The sequence below is a fragment of the Phalacrocorax carbo genome, chromosome 18 (assembly GCF_963921805.1).
Source record: "Phalacrocorax carbo chromosome 18, bPhaCar2.1, whole genome shotgun sequence".
NCBI lineage: Eukaryota > Metazoa > Chordata > Aves > Suliformes > Phalacrocoracidae > Phalacrocorax > Phalacrocorax carbo.
In genome coordinates, this window is record NC_087530.1 from 9,248,218 (window position 1) to 9,266,308 (window position 18,091).

At 55.5% G+C, this 18,091-nt stretch overlaps 1 protein-coding gene across 2 annotated transcripts in view; it reads left to right on the forward strand.

Moving 5' to 3' along the window:
• ASTN2 (astrotactin 2) overlaps positions 1–18,091 on the forward strand; it is a 358,900-nt gene that overhangs the window by 215,935 nt on the left and 124,874 nt on the right. For both annotated transcript variants that reach the window (XM_064469222.1, XM_064469223.1), the window contains 3 exons: positions 12,990–13,114; positions 13,549–13,653; positions 15,192–15,371. In XM_064469222.1, coding sequence (XP_064325292.1) covers positions 12,990–13,114; positions 13,549–13,653; positions 15,192–15,371 — 410 coding nt within the window. The remainder of the gene's footprint in view (positions 1–12,989; positions 13,115–13,548; positions 13,654–15,191; positions 15,372–18,091) is intronic.

An 18,091-nucleotide genomic window follows, 5' to 3' on the forward strand; every position in this document is an offset into this window, starting at 1 on the left:
CCCAGTGGTGCCAGGCAGCGTGTGAAGAGGTGCCTGTACAAAAAATAAATAGGTGGGTGTTAAAAAACGCAACCTAACACCCCACCTTTATCATGAGGCTGAGGAAAAGCCAAACAGCTTTCACCTTAGTCCGTGCCCCAAAAGCAGGCTTTGCAGCTGTGCAAACCGATGAGTTTGTGTTCCAAAGGTGAGCCTGGGTCCCGGCGATGGGCAGTGAGGGGGCAGAGCTGGTGTGGTGCCCTGGGAGATGTGGGTACCATGGGTACCTACCCAAACCCACTCTTCCAGACAGATGCGGTCCAGAGTGGAGACACTGCTGTTGGAGACGGTACCAGCACCCACCAAAGCTGATGGCGTGTCACCCCAGGCTTTTGCTGGGCTCGGGGACCAGCCGGTGGTGGCAGAGCTTTCCTTTCCCCCAGCAGCACTGCTGCCCCCGCAGCGAGGGATGCTGGGGAGCTGCCCCCCCACCCCACGCCCCTGCTCCCGCGTTTGTGTCTGCACAGATGTTTGTATTCTCTGCAGCTGATGAAAATATTCATTATCTTGTTAGCTGCTGCGGCGGAGGAAGTTCAGATTTACATTTCCACAGCTAATCACGCAGCGCAAACAGAGCCTGTCACCCAGCAGCGCTAATTGGGCAGAGCAGCACTGCACCCAGGCACAGAGCCCTCCCTCCTGCCCTTCGCACCGCCAGCGCTGCCATGCCAGTGGGGACGGCAGGGGAGAAGGGCTGGGGCCGTGCAGGTGTGCTGTGGAGGCGAGGAGGATGATGGGGTTTCTGGGAGCAGGAGGTGGAGGAAGGCAGCAGGCACTGGGCCTTGGGCTGCGTGCCTTAGCTGGGTTGGTTGGAGGAGTGCTGGTCCTTGGGGTGGATGGGAGCAGGCAGTGGGATCCCAGTCCGGGAAGGCAGCTGGGCAAGCCATGTGTGTGTGCATGTGGGAAGGTCGTGTCTCCAAGCCCCGGGGCTAGGAGCTTCTCGTGGGATGGGAGGTGAAAGGTCTGGGACCGCAGCCATCCTCTGGAGTAGCTGGTCTGGGACACGTGCTCCTTCTGCAAGGTCATCGGCCTGTGACCCTTGGGGGACACCCATGTTCCCCCCAGCAGCTGTCAGGGAGTTCATTGAGGTCTTCAGGGCTCACCCTGTGAAAAGCTGCTGGTGACACCCTTGTCTCGAGACCTGAACATGAAGAAAGGATAAAGGTTTGAGAGAGGGGACATGGGCCCACACAAGAGAGGAGGGACTGGAGGTCAGCATTGGGCACTTGCAGATCCAGAGGGGGCTCTGCTCCTCTCCTTGGTTTGACAGAGGCGTGGTGATTCGTGTGCCATCCCCTCCTTGTCACCGTTCCTTTCACGGTGCCTGACACTGCTAAGCCTGCCTTTGCTTTTCCGAGCTCCCAGGACACCCAGGAGGTTCCCCACTTCCTCCGTGGCGTGGGGAGCAGTCCATGAGACAGACTGGTTGACCTGCTAGCCTTTCCCATCCCTGACTTTTATGATACTAATTATAGCTGGTGTTATTGCATAGTTAATCTGCATTATTAAGAGATGCAGTGGAGATTGGTTTTGTAATAATAACAGCTCAGATTTATAGAGTACCTTTCATCCCAGGGGGTCCTTACTGGCTTAATAGCCTTGCAGTGGTGTAGAGATTTGCAGAGAGGAATTGCTTTGCCTTCTTTCCTCATCCAACATGGGGTGCCACCACTCCTGGGCCACGGGGGCTCTGCACCCACTCAGGACACATGAAAATAAGGGTTATGCTCAGCTGAAAAGAAATAAGAGACTGAGGCGGGAGGGTTTGAGGCAGTGAATTGTAACCACCCAACTCTAAACTGTGATAGGAGGGGGTTTCCATCATGCTGTGGGCACATCCCTGGTGGTCCACATTAGCACAGGCCGTGGGTTTGTGCTGCTTTGCACCACGGACACCGCTCCAGCGGTACCTCCGGGAACAAGGCTGACACTTACCAGCCTGTCACTGCTCTTCCTTGCTACTGCCAGCGCTGGTTGATGGAGATTCCCCATCCAAGGACTAAATCAGCTTGACATTGACTTAGCAATGCGGATCCTTGCTCCAGGCAATGCAGTCGCGAGCAGGCACCAGCATGGGGATATCTGAGTGCTCCGCAGCTATGCCAGCTGTCGAGCCATACCTGCTTCCGAGTTAGCAGCAGGGCTTGGATGCAGTCCTTGGTGCAGCAGAAGATTTTGTCTTGCTTTTTCCCATCCCAAGTGATCTCTCCGGGGATGGAGAATCTGCCCTTCTGCATGTTGCAGTGTAACTCGTGGCTGCGTAAACCTGAAGGCAAGTGTTAGGTTTGGTCTTGGGCCCCGTCAGTTAAACCCATTGTCCACCAACGGTGGTGGACAAGCTATGCTGGGACCCCTCCCATCCCCTGCCGCACCCTACCCATAGGACACGTGGGATAACCCAGGAGATCTCCTCAATCTTCCACCGCAGCCGTTTCCTGGGCAGTGTGACCTGGCTTGGATGCTGGAGCCATGGCTCAGTGCAGAGGAATGCAGGAGCAGGCAGTGGGGACTGACCCACCATCACTTGCCCTCCTCCCCATCCCCCACCGATGCTCCCTTGCTGTCGTGCTCTCACGCTGCCCAGATGGCAGCTGGGCGAGGAGGAGTCTCCCATGGGCTGTCGCCTGCAATAACAGTTTTCTCGAGATGAAAGCTTGGGGCATTTTCACCAGTTCATTTCTCTCCCCGCATGGGCCAAAGGAGCCTGGTGCAGCCTGCATGCCCATGCCCCGGCTTTCCAGGGGATGGTGCCACTCGCCAGCTGTGCCCATACCCATGGGCAGCAGGTGAACATCTGGAAGGTGCGATGGCACCGCCACTTGTCACCAGGCAGCTGCGCAGCCCTGGTGCAATGGCCCGCAGAGCTGGAAGGAAGGAAGCAAAGTGGAAGGTGCTCCAAGGCACCTCGCTGAGCCCCGGAGCGGCACTTGGCTCTCAGTGCCCACCTTTCCTTGGGAGGATGGCAAGAGGTGCATCGCTGCAGGTGCCGTCACCCCTCCCCGGCTCACCGCGCGCATCGTTTCGTGGCTTCCGTCATTAACTTCGCACACAGAAACGCGACTTCGCAGATGCGGACACAAATCCCAGCTAATTCACCATATGCTCTGGCTGCCTGGGAGCACCTGGGAGCTGCTGCTCACAGATGTGTCCCTGAGCGCTGCCCTGCCTGGGCACTGCCTTTGCCTCCCTTGCCTGTCTCCAGCCGCCGGGGGATGCCAGGCTCTGCACAGCAGCTCGCTGCAGAGCGGCCGCCGTGGTCCATGCTGGCAGGCTTGCTGCTGGGCAGAGCCACGGGCCGCCCAAACATCCTGCATAGGCACCTTGTGGGGGCACCGGGCACCGCTGGGATCACCCCAGGCTCGGTCGATCCTAGCACAGGGACCCTGGAACAGCTGGAGCCCATGCTGGTGTGTGGCAGGCCTTTAGCAGAGGGGAAGCAGGAGCATTAACTGCATTGAAATGACTTTGTTGGAGTGCCAGCATATGAAATGTGTGGTGATATTGCAGCCCTGCCACTGCCTGTGGCTGTTTTTCCTCTGCTTCTAATGACTAATAGAGAGAAGACAAAACAATTTCTATTAGTTTCTCCCACGCCGCAGTGGGTTTCTTATTTTCCAAACCTCATTAGAGTTTGTAATACCATGGTGGTAGTCAAGAGCAGTCCGAATCACCCTGGGGGGAAAGAAGAACTGAAGAGATATGATGTGCAGCCCAGTATTAACACTGCTCCTGGCTCATTTCCAGGGTCCCTCCTGATTCCTTTCCAAACTCTTATGCCTTATCTCCATCTTAAAGGTTAACGATGAAGCTTAGGAGAGGGGAAAAGAGTGCTTAAGATCCCAAATTGTTAAAAGAGAATGGATGTGTGTGCTGAGCGTAGAGCTGGGTCTGCATTTACATTGGAAAGGCAAATATTATTTAAAAGGCAGTGCTTGCGCTTCCCAGGCCGTTGCAGCTGGGGTGTGGGTTTCCCTGGGAAAGCTGCTGGTGCGAGGGGCTGCTGGCGTGCAAAGAGGCCAGTGGCTTCAGGTTGCCATGCCTAAATCCCCCAGGGACTGGATACAAGTCAGGCACCAGCCTCACACCAGTTTCTTGGGAAGCCCCAGTGTGCGGCCCTGGCTCCTCTGAAGTCAGTGGGAGTTTTGTTATTTGTTGCCTCGTTACAAATAACCCTGATGAAAGCACCAGGCACGCCTGGAGCTGCTTGAGCAATGCTCGGGAAATGATTGGAAACAGCACCCAAACAACCCGTGCAAAAGGACCTGCAGCCTTGGCTCAGCTTGCCACCAAAATAATCATTCAGAGGAGGCATCCAGCCTGGCTCTGGGTTGCTCAGGCATAGAAAAACCGTGCCTGTAGAGAAACCAGCCCCAGATCATCTCGCAGTGGCTACAGCCCGGTGGGCAGAAGCTTTGTGAGCAGCTCCAGGAGGTCTGTCTGTCTTCACAGCACTTCCCCATCCAGATTGTTAAAAAGCTGAAAGTTGCTGGGCTTATGGAAGCCGACAAGGTCAGATCCTTTGGCTGTCAGTGATGGCAAAACTAATGGAGGGAGACACCTTGAAGAGCAGATACGCGGAGCAAGACGTGGATCCTCCTGGCAGGCACTAAGCAGCACCAGCCCTTGCAAACGGGCAAATTTCTCAGCAGCCACATCAGCTGTCGGGCGATTCGCAGACCTGCCCATCGAGGAAGGGTGGCACGTGGCTCAGACCTGTCCTCCTGGACACACCACTAGGTTGCAGGCTCAGGACAAGGCTGCTGAGGCCAAAACCTGTCCAGCTGGTGAGATCAGGCAGAGCCACGGAGGGAGAGAGGTTTTGGCTACTTGCTCTTCTGCTTTTCCCCTGTGCAAGGAGAGGAGGAGCAGAGGTGTGTGTGGAAGGGCTTGTTCTGGGTGATGATGCTCCTAAGTGACATGATGCACCTACACGATGTGACTCGAGCAGGACAATAGTAAGGAGAGAGCAACTTAAAGATGCAAAGCGATGGGTCAGTCATACGCTGGGTTGTATTTCATCAGCTTCCTTGCTGCTGTTGGTGGTGGGAGCAGTCTCCGGCAAAGAGCTGGGGTCCTGCTCTGTCAGAGGGAAGGCACTGTCCGTGGACTCTGGTATTTTGGGCTCTGGTCCTGATGCAACTAGGAGATGTCACCTGGGTTTGTGTGTTAATGATGGCAGCTTCTGCACCAAGTTGTGTCTCATAGCTCTCATGCGTTCACCTCCTGAGGGGTTTGCTCTCTGTGGGTATGGGCTTCCAAGAGCAAGTTATGCCAGAGTTACAGGCAAACAAGAGACAGGTTGTGACTCTTTCCCCTTTCCCCAGCTGGGGATGTGTCGGCTTTTTGTCTTCATTCTACTCTAAAACGGGGACTTTTGACTTCTCTTAAAACTTGTTGCAGAAAATCACCTTTAAGCTTATGTTAAGTACGGGAAATTTTAATCCCAACGGGAACAACCCATATATTTGTGAAGTTGTGTAAGGGGCTGAAAACTAGAGCTTTGCATGGGATTCTTCTTGCAGCCCCAACTCCGTAATTAAAGCATAAATCCAGCTTTGTGTGCCTGCGCACTGCCTGCTACACAGGCGCCAGGCGTTGCTGTGGGAACCGTAACTTTCCAAATTTGTTTTCACTCGTCACACTGTTCCAGCCTGCTCCCAACAGGCACTCCGGAGGAAGAAAGATCCACAGCCTAGCGCAGGATTTGACCCACAGGAGACACATTTTACTGGAATAAATAAATAGCTATATAATGGGGAGCAGGGTGGAGAGGATAATAAAAAGTGATAAATGGGCACTGAAGATGTCACCGGGACCCGGCATCTCGAGAGCCAGCAGCTGGGAGAGGCTGGGGAGCCTCTTGGAGTCCCTCTGCATGGCTATGGGCACTCTACCTGAGCTGTGTTGCTTTTGCTGGCCAGAGCCACATGCCGGGGCTCACAAGGGTACAGGAGGGAGATCTCTGCTCCTATTGCTTGTGGCTTCTCCATCTCCCCATCTCAAAGCAAATTCCTGTGTCTTTCCTTTAGAAATGACTTCAGGAGAGGATGCACTTTTCCTCACTGGCCCACCAGTGCCACGGTGGTGGGCACTGCTGGCTGGGTTGTCCTGAGTGCTCAGTGGTGTCACCAGGGCTGTGCGGAGCAGAGGAAGGCTTTAGCATTTGGGGGATGTTTGGAGATGATTTGTAGGAAAATCAGGTTGGAATGGTCTGGTGTTGGCAGAGGACGGTGCTGATGGGCATGGGCACGCAGGTCCTGGGGCGCTGGAGGTAGGGTCCTGCTGCTGACCCAGGCTCGGGCATGAGCAGTGTGGAGAGTCGAGTTATCGGTTCAACAGCTGAATTAAAACACCAGCAGCAACATGCTTTGGATTACCGTGAAATGAATTTGATGTTCTGGTGCGCTAATGGAGAATGGGAAAGCAGTCGCAGTCTCCGTTGAGACTTGCCTTTAGCTACCAGGGAGGTGCAGAACCCCCGTGGCAGGCACGGAGGTGCTGGCAACACAGTGGTGGCAACTATTCGTTTTCCTCCATCTATTTTTACTTAAAAAAAAACAACAACAAAAAAAATCTCTGCTCAGGTTCTGCAGCGAGTTCAAGTGGAGCTGACAGATAGCTTTGCATCAACTGAATTCCTGCTTTATGGTGAATAAACTATTCACTGGGAAGGAATCCCCTTCCCTGCCTTTGCTGGCTCCCCCAGAGCAGTGCTGCTCCCACTGCATCCTTCTGTCTGGCTGTCACTGCTGTCCCATGTCCAGATGTCCTTTAGTGGCTGTCACCATCATTGTGCCATGGCTGGGTCCTTGCACGGCACCACACGCCCGGTGGCACAGGCAGTAGTGGGGTTTGCAGCTCCTGCTCCCAGCCGCGGACCCTGGTGACAGCCACCACCCTCTGCCCGGTCCTGCGGCTCTCACCGTCCTCCCCCGTGCTTCGGTGTCCCCAAATTGGGTGTGACAAGGGCCACCAAGGGCCACCAAGGGCCTCCCACAGCCGTGCCGGTGTGGCGCCACAGTTAGTATTCCAGTGCTTGGATCGAAGAGCCACCGAGCTCGAGCCCACAGCATTTCACCAGCATCAGCTGAGCCCTTTCTAACACCTCCCTGTTACGGAGCCGGTGGCTTCACCATCGCGCAGCCCCAGCCCCGCGGGAGGGCGGGAGTGGGGGCACAGGGCGGGGGGTCTCGGTCGCTCCCCGCCCCACAGAGGGTTTTGGGGCAGGTGTTGGGGCTTGGTCTGAGGGCACGTGGAGGGGATGGTGCTGAGCACCGTGCTTGTGGGCACATCACACCGGCCCTGAGGAGCACCGTGCATGCCCACAGGCACTGCGGCCCCAGCACTGTTGTGATTTACTTCCCTGAAATGCCTCAATTTAAATGCTAATTCTTCCTGAACCGAGGGGGTAAGGCAGCTATTGAATATTGTCTGAATATTGAACTGTTTATTGCTGGCACCGAAGTGGGGTACGCTGGGGATGTGGCAGGGAAGGCTGGGCAGCACAGATACCGGTCTTATCCACGGCATCGGGGCTGATGGAGGGATGGGGGTGATGGCTGTGGCCACACTGGGGGGATTTGGGGGGCACAGGCAGCTCAGAGTTGGTGCTCTCCTTTCTTCCCCCCAGCCCAGTCCGACCACGCATCGTTGCAAATGGTGGTTAGGGCTGAAAGTTGGGGAGCCTGAGGGGGCTCTGGGGCCTGGCAAAACCTGAGTGGTCTCTCCTTTTTTATCCTGCCTCGTTATACAGGAGTGGGGCCTCACTAAAATTAATGACCAGTAAATTTGGAGTAAGTAACTGCTGCTTCAGAGGGTTTGCATTAAGCCTTTATAATTCACCAGTGCCTGAGGTCATGGAGACGCGTGGGGGGAGATTTACGGCATGCTTACCTTCTCCGAAGTGGCTGTGGAAACAGGACACCCTCTTTCCTGTCTCCCAGTAACTCCAGATCCATTTTTTTTTTGGTGATGACAAACTAAGAAGCAGCTATTTCTGAACGTCCCCGTGTCAGATACAGGCTGGGCTCTTGTGAGCTTGCAGCCACTGCAGCGGGAAAGCTCCTCCGAGGAAAAGTTGGGTCAAAAGCTGGCACTAAATAACCTCAAATCCATCTTGTTCTCCCCAAGCCATTGCAGGACAGAAAGAAGTAAGATTAATAAATTATTCTTGCCAGAGAAGGCATGCTTTCAGACTTGCATAGCAGAAAGTGCAGTCCTCACTTAGTCACTTTGCTGAACATAAGCACGCTGGATGATAATGTGATTAACATTTGTAGCTGTGCCGGCTCAGATGAGGGTAATTAAATCTCACGCTTCAGGGCATCAGCTAATCACTTGTGGGGTCATTTTATATATATATATATATATATAATTTTTTTTTACCCCATCATGAATATATCTGCCCAGTTGCTGCGATTCAGGGTGTGCTTCTGCTGTCAGTGGCAGATGGAGGCAGGAAGCCCCATGCCAGCTGATGCTTGGATTTGTAGTAGGCACTGTACAGGAGCAAGGAGTGTCTCCGAAAGGGTGCGCGGGCAGAGTCTGGCATCGAGGTTGTGTCCTTGGGGAGCAAAGTGTGAAGGGAGGAAGCCACAGCCGGCTCAAGGAGGAGAAGCTGCTCCTTCACCCAACGGTGTTGCTAACAGGAAAATGAAATGAATGTGAGTCACCAGCTGATCTTTCACTACTGCAGGCCAAAATCCCACTGCAAGTGTGGGCCAAAATCCCACTGTGAGCTTGGCCCTGGCTTTCAGTGCCTCAGCGAGGGGATGAGGTGCCCCAGGGCTCAGCAGAATCATGCCATGCAGCAGGACCCAGCAGCCGTGGCCCCATTCAGGAGGAACACAGCACCCCGGCTGCTCCCCAGCACCTGCATCGGGCTCTCCTGCTCCCCCAAAACCAGGCTTTCGCTCAGGGATGCTGCGGGGTGCTGCTCCTTTTTGGAGGCTTCCAGTTGGCTGCATGAGATGATACCAGCACTGCAGAGCACAGCAATGCAGCCCTACGCTGCACCATGCCACGGCTGTATTGCGTGACCTTGGGTGTATTATTTAAGGTCAGATTTCCTGAAAGCATCTCTAGTTGGTGTATCTAATTTCAGAAGGACAGGAGAACACTGGCACAGCAGGCTCCTGCTGCCTGAGCCCTCCTCCTGGTACCTGAGCAGCCGCTAATTGCATTTACCCCGCCAGCACCCCGAGATGGAGGGAGCTGCTCTCTGTTACATGTGTCACCCGAGGCAACAGGTGCATTTTACAACTCGGCCAAGGTTAATATGAAGTGTCCGTCAAAGCCAGGATTTTGAACTCAGTTTAATCCAGGCGACTGCCTTCCTCCTCAGCCCACCCTGGCAGTACGAGAGCTCGGTGAAGCCTTTGGCTGTTTCACCTTTCTCAGCATCAAGACTCGTTTATCTGGAAGTCAGCTCCCCCCCGAGGGAGGCACGTACTCGGGGTCGGATGCTCCTGGGGACTAGGGCTGCAAGGGAGAGACAGCGTTTCCTTGCATAATGACTCAGATTCTGCAAAATGCCCTGAGAGACGTTCAGATCCCCACCAGGGCAGTGCTGCCAGTCAATGAGTAGATTCAGCGTGCATCATGCTGTAGAGAGCAGCGTGCTTGCTGCTCCTGCAAGTATCAGGCATCTGCTCCGTGAGTGTTGGGGAGATGCTGGGGGCAGAACAGGACAGAGGAGGATGTTCTGAGGCTAGGACTTGCAGGGAGCAGACAGGTTTGCCAGGCTCTCTCCTGATCCCATTGGAATAAACCCGGCTCCACAGCTGGTAGGAACTGAGAGGTCACAAAGGCACTGCCGTACCTCTTGGAAACAGCATGGACCCTCAGGTGTGAACCCGTGCAGAGGTGCCGGTGGCTCGGCCGTGCCCCAGATGGAGGCACGTGTGGCAGCACATGCACAGGGATGCTGTGGCATCCATCCCTTCGTCTGTGTCCCTGCCCCTCGCACAGAGCCCGACAGCTTTGATCAGAGCTTCCAGAGAGCACAAAAGCCTGGCAGAAACTCCTTTTTGTGCCTTTACAGCGAGCAGCGCTGCGAGCTGCCGGGTTATTAGTAAGGCACAGTGGAAAAGGAGCTACAGCCCTCTGCCGGCTGCGGCTCCGCAGCACACTGCCCTCCACGCCGGCCAGGCACGCCGCGGGCAGCAGCCGCCTGGCACAAGCGGTTTTGGGTGTCCCCATCATCCCCACTCCGGGTTTGCCTTCCTACCCCCGCAGAAGCAGTGGGGGCTCAGCGCGGTGCTGGCTGCCAGGGCTCTGCGGGGGGGGCTGCGCCATGCTCGGACCCTGCGCCCAGCGGGTGTTCCCCTCTGTGGGGCTTCGGCTCATCCCTGCTTTGGGGTGGCAGGGAGCAGGGGGCTGGAGACGGGGAGGGAGGGAGGAGATGCGGGAAGGCTTTGGTGGTGAAAATGCATCACTAAAGTGCTCCTGGAGCCCTGCCTTGTACTGTTGCGCCCTCCCATTATGGGAGCACGTTGTGGGCACGCACCAGTATGTATGCCCACGCCTTGTCTCGCACTTGCCCCTTGTTTTTCCTCCACCTTTCGACTGCAGAGCGGTTAAAGCAAATGGCATGACAGCAAGCAGCACCGCAGAGCGCGGCTTTTCAGTAAATACCTTTTCATAGAGGCGTCAGCTCTGAGCAGCAGCTGCTGAGCGCGGGTTCCCCTCATGCTGGTGTGCGTTGCCTCCAGCTTCTCCCTCCTTAGCAGCCTGTGCATGGACCACCAGCCCCCGCGGGCTGTCCTGCCACCCGGATGAGCTGGGCTCGTGCCCAGGGAGAGGTGATCTGTGGGTTGGTGGCAAGGGCGGGTGTCGGTGAGATGGTCCGGGTGGGTTTACATGGGAGGAGGAGACGCCGCTTCTTCGCATCTTCTCTGCCCCACGCTCAGGTGCAGGGCATAGGGTTAATGCAGTCTTCTGGTGTCTGCCATGCCCTGTGTTTCTGGCCACCATGACTGAGCTCTTCTGGCACCGCCAGGCCTGTCCCCTTGTGCTGCGGGGTGGTGGGACAACACTTAGGAAGGTGTCCCTCCTGGTCCTCTCGGAGGTGGGATGCAGCCTGGACAGGCTTCTGCCATGACCTGCCTGGCCCTTGTGCTCACCCTCAGGTGCAGGGCTGACCTATCAGGGAGGGACAGTCCCCACGCCCCGGGCCGGCAGGCGGGCTCAGCACAGCTGCATCCCGCCTTCCTGGTGCGGCATCGTGCCTCTCCGGGGCTTCGGGATTTGGTAGCACTGATGCTTTTCTCCCTTTTTTGCTGAGGCAGAGCAGCAGAGGCACCGACACGCTCCTTCCCGGGTTCCCTACTGACTTGCCTAATTTTGCAGCCCCTGCTTCCCACCACCCACACGGTTCCCAGCTCCGGCAGTAATTGCACTTCCCCATTTGCATCGCTACGACAGCAAAGGGCTCAGAACAGCAAAGCACCGCTCCGCCACGGGGATCCCACGCCTGGCATGATTAATAGGAGATTTGTGAGCACACGTGTGAGCGAGAGGCTTTTCCCCTCAGACAAATAAGCCACTTTTTCTCCAGCAGCGCCTGAAGTGAAGCTCCTGAGATGCAATCAGGTGCCAGTGGCTTCGAGGCAGGGGCGCAGTGTGAAGGCAGGCTGCTGCCTGGTGGCAGAGCTGCCTGCCAGCCATGCTCAGCCCCGCTTGTGTGTCCCCTCCTGCAGCTGCTCATCCCAGTGCTCCTCACCTGCCTCAGGGCTGGGAGCATCCCCAGGCTGGTTGCGTGGGGCTATGGCATCCTGCTCACCACTGGCACAGCTTGCACCGGCTGTAGCTTGACCCTAGAGCAGCAGGAGGGCCCCGGGGAAGTGCTCCACCAGCCCGGCGTACCACCACAGCAGGACCCTTGGAGGTGCCCAAGGTGTCCCCACTTGCAAGATGACGATGGGATGATGGAGCATCCCTCCCAGGGTCGAGCTGCGGAGGGTAAAACCAGGGAAGGGGAGTGAACTGAGAAGCTGTTAAAAGGAAAACCTATTCAGAAAAATACAGCTGGGGCAGGCGGTGCCAGCCTGAGCCTCCCCCCGGCTTCTGGGGCTGACCTGATTTTGCAGGAACCTCCCTTTTTTCTGCTCAGCTGCCCTTTTGTCTCTGTACCCGGAGGATGCAGAGTCTCCTGGCCTATATTTTGGCTCTAAGATCAATATTTAAAATCCCCCCTCCCGTTTCCTTTGCGCAGGCGTGAGGCATTTCGCTTGCCGGGGGAGGCTTGTCTCCCAGAGACCTGTCTGTTCACCATTTCAAATAATTTCCCCAGTATCGTTGTTCTAGAAACAATTCATTAGGGGCCTATTATACAATGTTATACCTGCCAAGGTTAGAAAAGATCCCGCATGTGTGGTAAAATTGCACCATGAGCTGCACACGCTGGCTTTTTTTTTTGTCGTCTGCCTAGAAATGTACCTTTTCTTCCTTTTGGAGAGCTAGTCGTCTGGGGACAAAGCCGTGGGGGCAATGATGCTGCCTGGGATGGGGAGCCCTAGCGGGGCTTGGTCTGGTGCTTGGTCATGGTCCCGTACTGGGAAGATGCTGCAGGTGGTGGAAAGGGGCAGCTTTGGGGTGTAGCAGCCATTCCTCTCTCCTCACTGCTGTCTGCCCCTCTCCAGTGGCACACTTTGAAAATCCAGGCCAAAACTGGTGGCTGGGTTCCCAGGCTGAGAGCGGTCCCACGCCGCCGGAGAGCTAACAGAGCCACAGTCCCCAGGGAGCTCATTAAGTCCCACCTCGGAGGGCTGCGGAGCCAGGGGCAGCTGGCGATAGGGGCTGCAAACCCCATCCCTTGTCAGGTCTCCTGCTTGCAGGAGATGCCCCTTGCCTTCTTGGGCCATCCGTCCCTGTGCCGCCGGGGCGGCTCAGCCCCCCTGCCTGGCTGTGGCCTGCATCGTTGCTTTGCAGTTGTCTTTTTCTCTCTGCAGGGAGAATAACTTCATCAAGGACTTCCCCCAGCTGGCTGATGGCCTCATGGTGATCCCGCTGCCTGTGGAGGAGCAGTGCCGTGGTGTCCTCTCGGAGCCCCTTCCTGACCTCCAACTTCTCACCGGTACGAGCTGCCCCCGGGCTCAGCCCCCACTGGGCACAAGCGCAACAGCAAGAGCCCCTTCTCCCACCCTGCATCCCAGCATGGGCCCAAAGGGGCATCAGCACCCCCAGCATCTTGGGGTCCTTCATGGCATCCCTCCTGCATCCCCTGGGCAGCAATAGCATACGGGCTGTGCAAGTCCACGCTGGCATGGCAAGGCAGCATCTCCGTCCCCGCAAGCTCCTGGCAGCCGCAGCATGCCACCGCAATGCTGGTCCTGCCGGCACCCTGGGGACCCCATGGTGTGACTGCCGGAGGGGGTTACCGTCCCTGCTACCATGCCGTTTCTCGCCCCTGCGGCGTGTAGCAAAGCAGTTGCTCGGTGTGAGCAGTAAGCGTTCCCTAAGCTCGGCCGCCGGGTCGGCAGGGGCTGAGTGCTGGCTCTTCCTTTGCAGGGGACATCAAGTACGACGAGGCGATGGGCTACCCCATGGTGCAGCACTGGCGGGTCAGGAGCAACCTCTACAGGGTGAAGCTTAGCTCCATCACCCTTTCCACAGGTGAGGGTTTCTAGCGGTGGGGAGACGTGTGTCTATGCGGGTGGGTGGGTGGTAGTCTTCTGCCTCTAGCATCTGTGCTACCACCTCACCAGCGTTTCCCACCACCAGGCTCTGCACGGGCAGTAACTGAGGCTTCCAGCACTGCTGCAGAGGCAGGCAGAGAGATTTTCCTCCTTTGTACAGGGGAGAAACCGAGGCAGGGAGTTTGTGTGGCTCCGTTGCACAAACCAAGAGCTGGGGTCAGGGCCAGGATCAAGCTAATAAGCAACACTGCAGGGAGGATTCACATGGGGGTGGCTTTGTATACGTGTATGTAAGGCAAACAGTAAGTTCTTGAAAAAAATGTGTTTTCAAAAGGACCCAAAGCGCTTGTAAATGTGTGTCATATAAAGCAGGGAGTCGCAGATGAAGAAGGGGCGGGCAGGAGGATCTTGGAAACGTCAAAACATTTCACTTCCATGTTTTTATAGCTACACATTTTGTTTCAGAAATGCTGAAACATTTTGTTGTGACCTGAAATGTTTTGCTTTTCTATTTCAAAACCGCATTCTTTATTTAAAAATCAACCTGTTTTTAAATGGGGAAAGAAAGAAAAAAAAAAAGATTTAATGCAGACAGGCTGCACAACCCCAGAACAAAATAACCTGCTTGGAGCTGAACAAAATATTTGAGTTCAGCTCAAAATTAATTCTTCTAGCCTTCTCCTTCAATAAACCAACCAACCAGCCAGATAACCTCATTTTGGTGACAGTTATGACGTATTTTCTTGCAGTATGTTTTCCATTCCACCACTGAACCAAAACAATTATATCAGCCAGCTCTAAATGATGCCAGGGTGTCGTGTAGTCACCAATACTTCCACGATATTTCGTCTCTGTAGAGCAGTGAGGGTCCATGTCCTTGTCCCGTGACAGCAGTCTCCGCTGTCTGCACGGGCGCTGCAGGGAGTTGCTCAAGAGACGCCCCAACCCTTGCGCACCCATGAAGCTGCCATCAGCCCAGCCCCGTGTGTCCCTTCGGGTTGTCTCCAGCTTTCCCAAAAATAGTTATCGGTTGTGCAGGGTATTTACACTGGGGATGGTCTGCAGTGCAATCTGTAATAAATCACGCCAGGAGAACACCTCTGGTTATGGTTACTGCAAAGCAAAGGCCAAGCACATCCTCTGGGGAGAGCGCTGATGGTGTCCCCGCAGCCTGCCGAAGGGGATGGAGCTGGTGCGAGGGTGTTTGTGTGTTTGCGTGAATATGTGTGTCTGTGCACACATGCATTCATGTGTACATCCCTACAAACTGATTTGAGAAATCTTGTAGGGAGAAGAATCATAGAGGATGACAGAGCCACAGCCCAGGGTAAACAGCAGGTTGGGCATTCCAAAGGATCATGTAGAGCATGGAGGCAAGAGAGGAGGAACTGCACTTTGCACCCACGTGGGGACTTGTGTGTGTTGAGCAGGGGATCTTCTGGGCCTCCCTCCCCCGGGGCTGTGGCTGGCAGCCCTGCCTGGCTGACCTGCCGATCCCCTGCCTCCCTCCCACAGGCTTTGCAAACATCCTGAAGATCCTGAACAAGGACAGCAGCCGGGAGGAGCTGCTCTCCTTCATCCAGCAGTTTGGCTCCCACTACATCGTGGAGGCGCTGTACGGCTCCGAGTTCAGCTGCACCATCCACTTCCCCAGCAAGAAGGTCCAGCAGCAGCTCTGGCTCCAGTACCAGAAAGGTGAGGAGTGCGGCAGAAACGGGCTGTGGCACAAATGCCAGTATTAATTCGTGGTGTTTTCCACCCATCAGCCCCTCTCCCCCATGCATACACTGCCACTGTGCTGGTTAGTGGGCAGAGACAGGAGACCTGCACCAAACTGAGTGCCCGGCAGCTGGAGATGGTGGCACATGGCTATGGGGGGCAGCCCTGAGCCAGGGGAACCCATCCTGCCTGCTTCTGCCTGCTTCTGCCCTTCAGCTGCCACATTCTGGCTCCATCATTCCCCACGGGGACCCTCTTCACCACCTGCCTCCAGCTCTGCCACAGTGGCCCCGGCACGCCAGGGGTGCTTGGGGTCGGGTGATGGAGAGGTGACATAATTGAGCTGTCTTAGAATGGCTTCATTTTATTGCTTGTGACAATGATGGTCTTTAAGGAAGTGTATTAAATCAATAGCAGACTCATTGTGCTACACCATAAATAATGAGACACATCATTAAACAGGGCAATAAACTTCAGGACTTTGAAGTAATACAATTAGGTTATGTTTATAAAAACTCCCTTATCGCTGTAGCCTTCCATTTACCAATTCATCTCTCTCCTCCAGGTAGCTGGGGATATTCCCCAGGTCTGATAGTTTTTCCATTGAAAAACATCTGTGGTGTTTCATAGGACCCGTTGCAGGGCTAATGGTAATGGAGGTTTAAAAGGCATTTGCATCCTGCCCCGTGGGCGCTGCCTACGGCGGCCTCGTTTTGTGTGAGCCAGCAGATAGATGTGTGCTTCTGTCCGCTGCCTCCATCACTTTCTGCTCATTTTTTTCCTCTGTCTTCCCAGCACAGCTCGTCTTGTAAGCGTATTTATAACACCCTGTACTCATTTGTTTGGGTTTTAAATAGTGATAAATGAAGTTTGCCATAGCAGTGTCCCTGTTCAGTGGGAGAAAGCGTCGTGGAGGTAACGTGGTGTTTATGTACTCGCAATGTTATTAATCATTCGGGCATGCTCCCTGCAGTCCCCGGGTAAATGCATTGGTGGGGAGCAGACCCGGCGTGGCTCCATGGTCCCAGCGCTATCACCGCACACACAGGGTTTCTCTGGAGATGCCAGGTGGGAAGGAGAGGTGGATGCCGAGGTCTGAGCCTGGCATGAGCATCGCTGCTGCTTCACGGTCCTGGGGCCAGAGGGGAAATGAACGGTGGCAATACTTGATCCAGTGGTGAAATACCACCCACTTCTGAGCCCCCAACTTCTCCCTGGCCGGGGGCAGCAGCGGTTCCCAGGATTCAACTGCAAAGCCGTGCAGTGGCACAGGGCCTGAAGGCGCGCAGTGGCTCACTGACAAAATAATTTCCTTTTTAGTCCATGGTATGCAGTTGGCCGAGGTGGGCTCCCTCGCTCCTCACCCAGCTCCTGCCCACGCCCCTGGAGCTGTGCCCGCCCCGTGCCGCTCGCAGGGCCGCCCCAGCACGCTGGGGGCATCCAGAGCATCCTTCCCAAGCGCCCGCGAAGCACCAGAGCACTTGTGGGTCCGCAGGGATCCCCCACGGGTTCTGCATGTAATGCCAGGACATAAGCATTCAGTTTCTGACCATGAAACTAAAGATGAATCTAAAGATGCCGGGTGCTGGCTCCGTCTTCGTGTGTGGCCCCGCCTGCAGCTTCGGTAGCTGGTGGGGTCGGTGAGGTTGAACTTTGGGGCCATCAGTACTGCAGAGGGGACCAGTGTTGTACTTAGCTCTTTGCTGGCCAAAAAATGCTCTTGGAAGGACATGGAGGATGTTTGGGGCTCTTGCTGATACGGGGGGAGATCGGCTCTGTGGACAGAGAAGAAGGTGTCACGGGAAACCCAGGGCTTTCTGCTGGAGAAACCTGTTAGCTAAGAGTGAGAGCTTGCTGTTTATGGTAGATGGATTTTATTCCCAGCTTCTCCACAGACTTACCCTCATCTTGCCAGCGACATAAGGAGGATCTCAATAAATAGCTCCAGCTAGATGTTTCTGGATGCCTTCTCCACTCAGAAACAGCTCTGGCCCGCCGGGCTCCCTGCTGCTAGCCAGCCCGTTTCCGAACTGCTCAGAGAGCGCACATATGCATCATCTCTAATAAATACAAAAGTAAGGCCACAATAACTGTAATTTGTTAGCGAACAAAGCAGGTCAGAAGAGGAGGGGGAGAGGAGAGACTCGAGCTAATTGGAGTGGCACCAAATATGAAAAAAATGCACATTGCAGCATGTTTGCAGCATCTCACAAAATTATTTTAATATTTTAATCAACTTCATAAATCAATCGGCAGGTCTCAGGAGGAGGCCTCCGCCAATACAGCGCACAATCTGTGCGTTGAGCCCTAATTGAAAACATGGTCTCGAAGAAGAGACCGCGCCGCTGGCAGCCGGACTCCTTGTAAAGCGCCGGGCCAGGCGCTGGCTCTCTGCCGAGGCTGGAGCAAGCCGAACGCCGCGCTTGCAGCCGGCACAGCAGCCCGTGATGTGGGTCGGTGTCTGCAGAGCGCTTCCTTCAGCCAAAGAGAGGAGAAAGAGATACAGCTCTTACCAGGGACAGCAGAAAGTTGGTATCTTCTCGCTGCTTGGACCCACCGCCCCGCCGGGATGGGTGGGCTCAGGCACCGCCGGCGGTTGCAGGCAGCTCTGCTTGTAGGAATGCAAAATGTTCCTTTTCCTCCTGCAAGCAGATAAGGTGTGTGCTGGGGGGAGGCGAGGCGATGGAGCTGCCCGC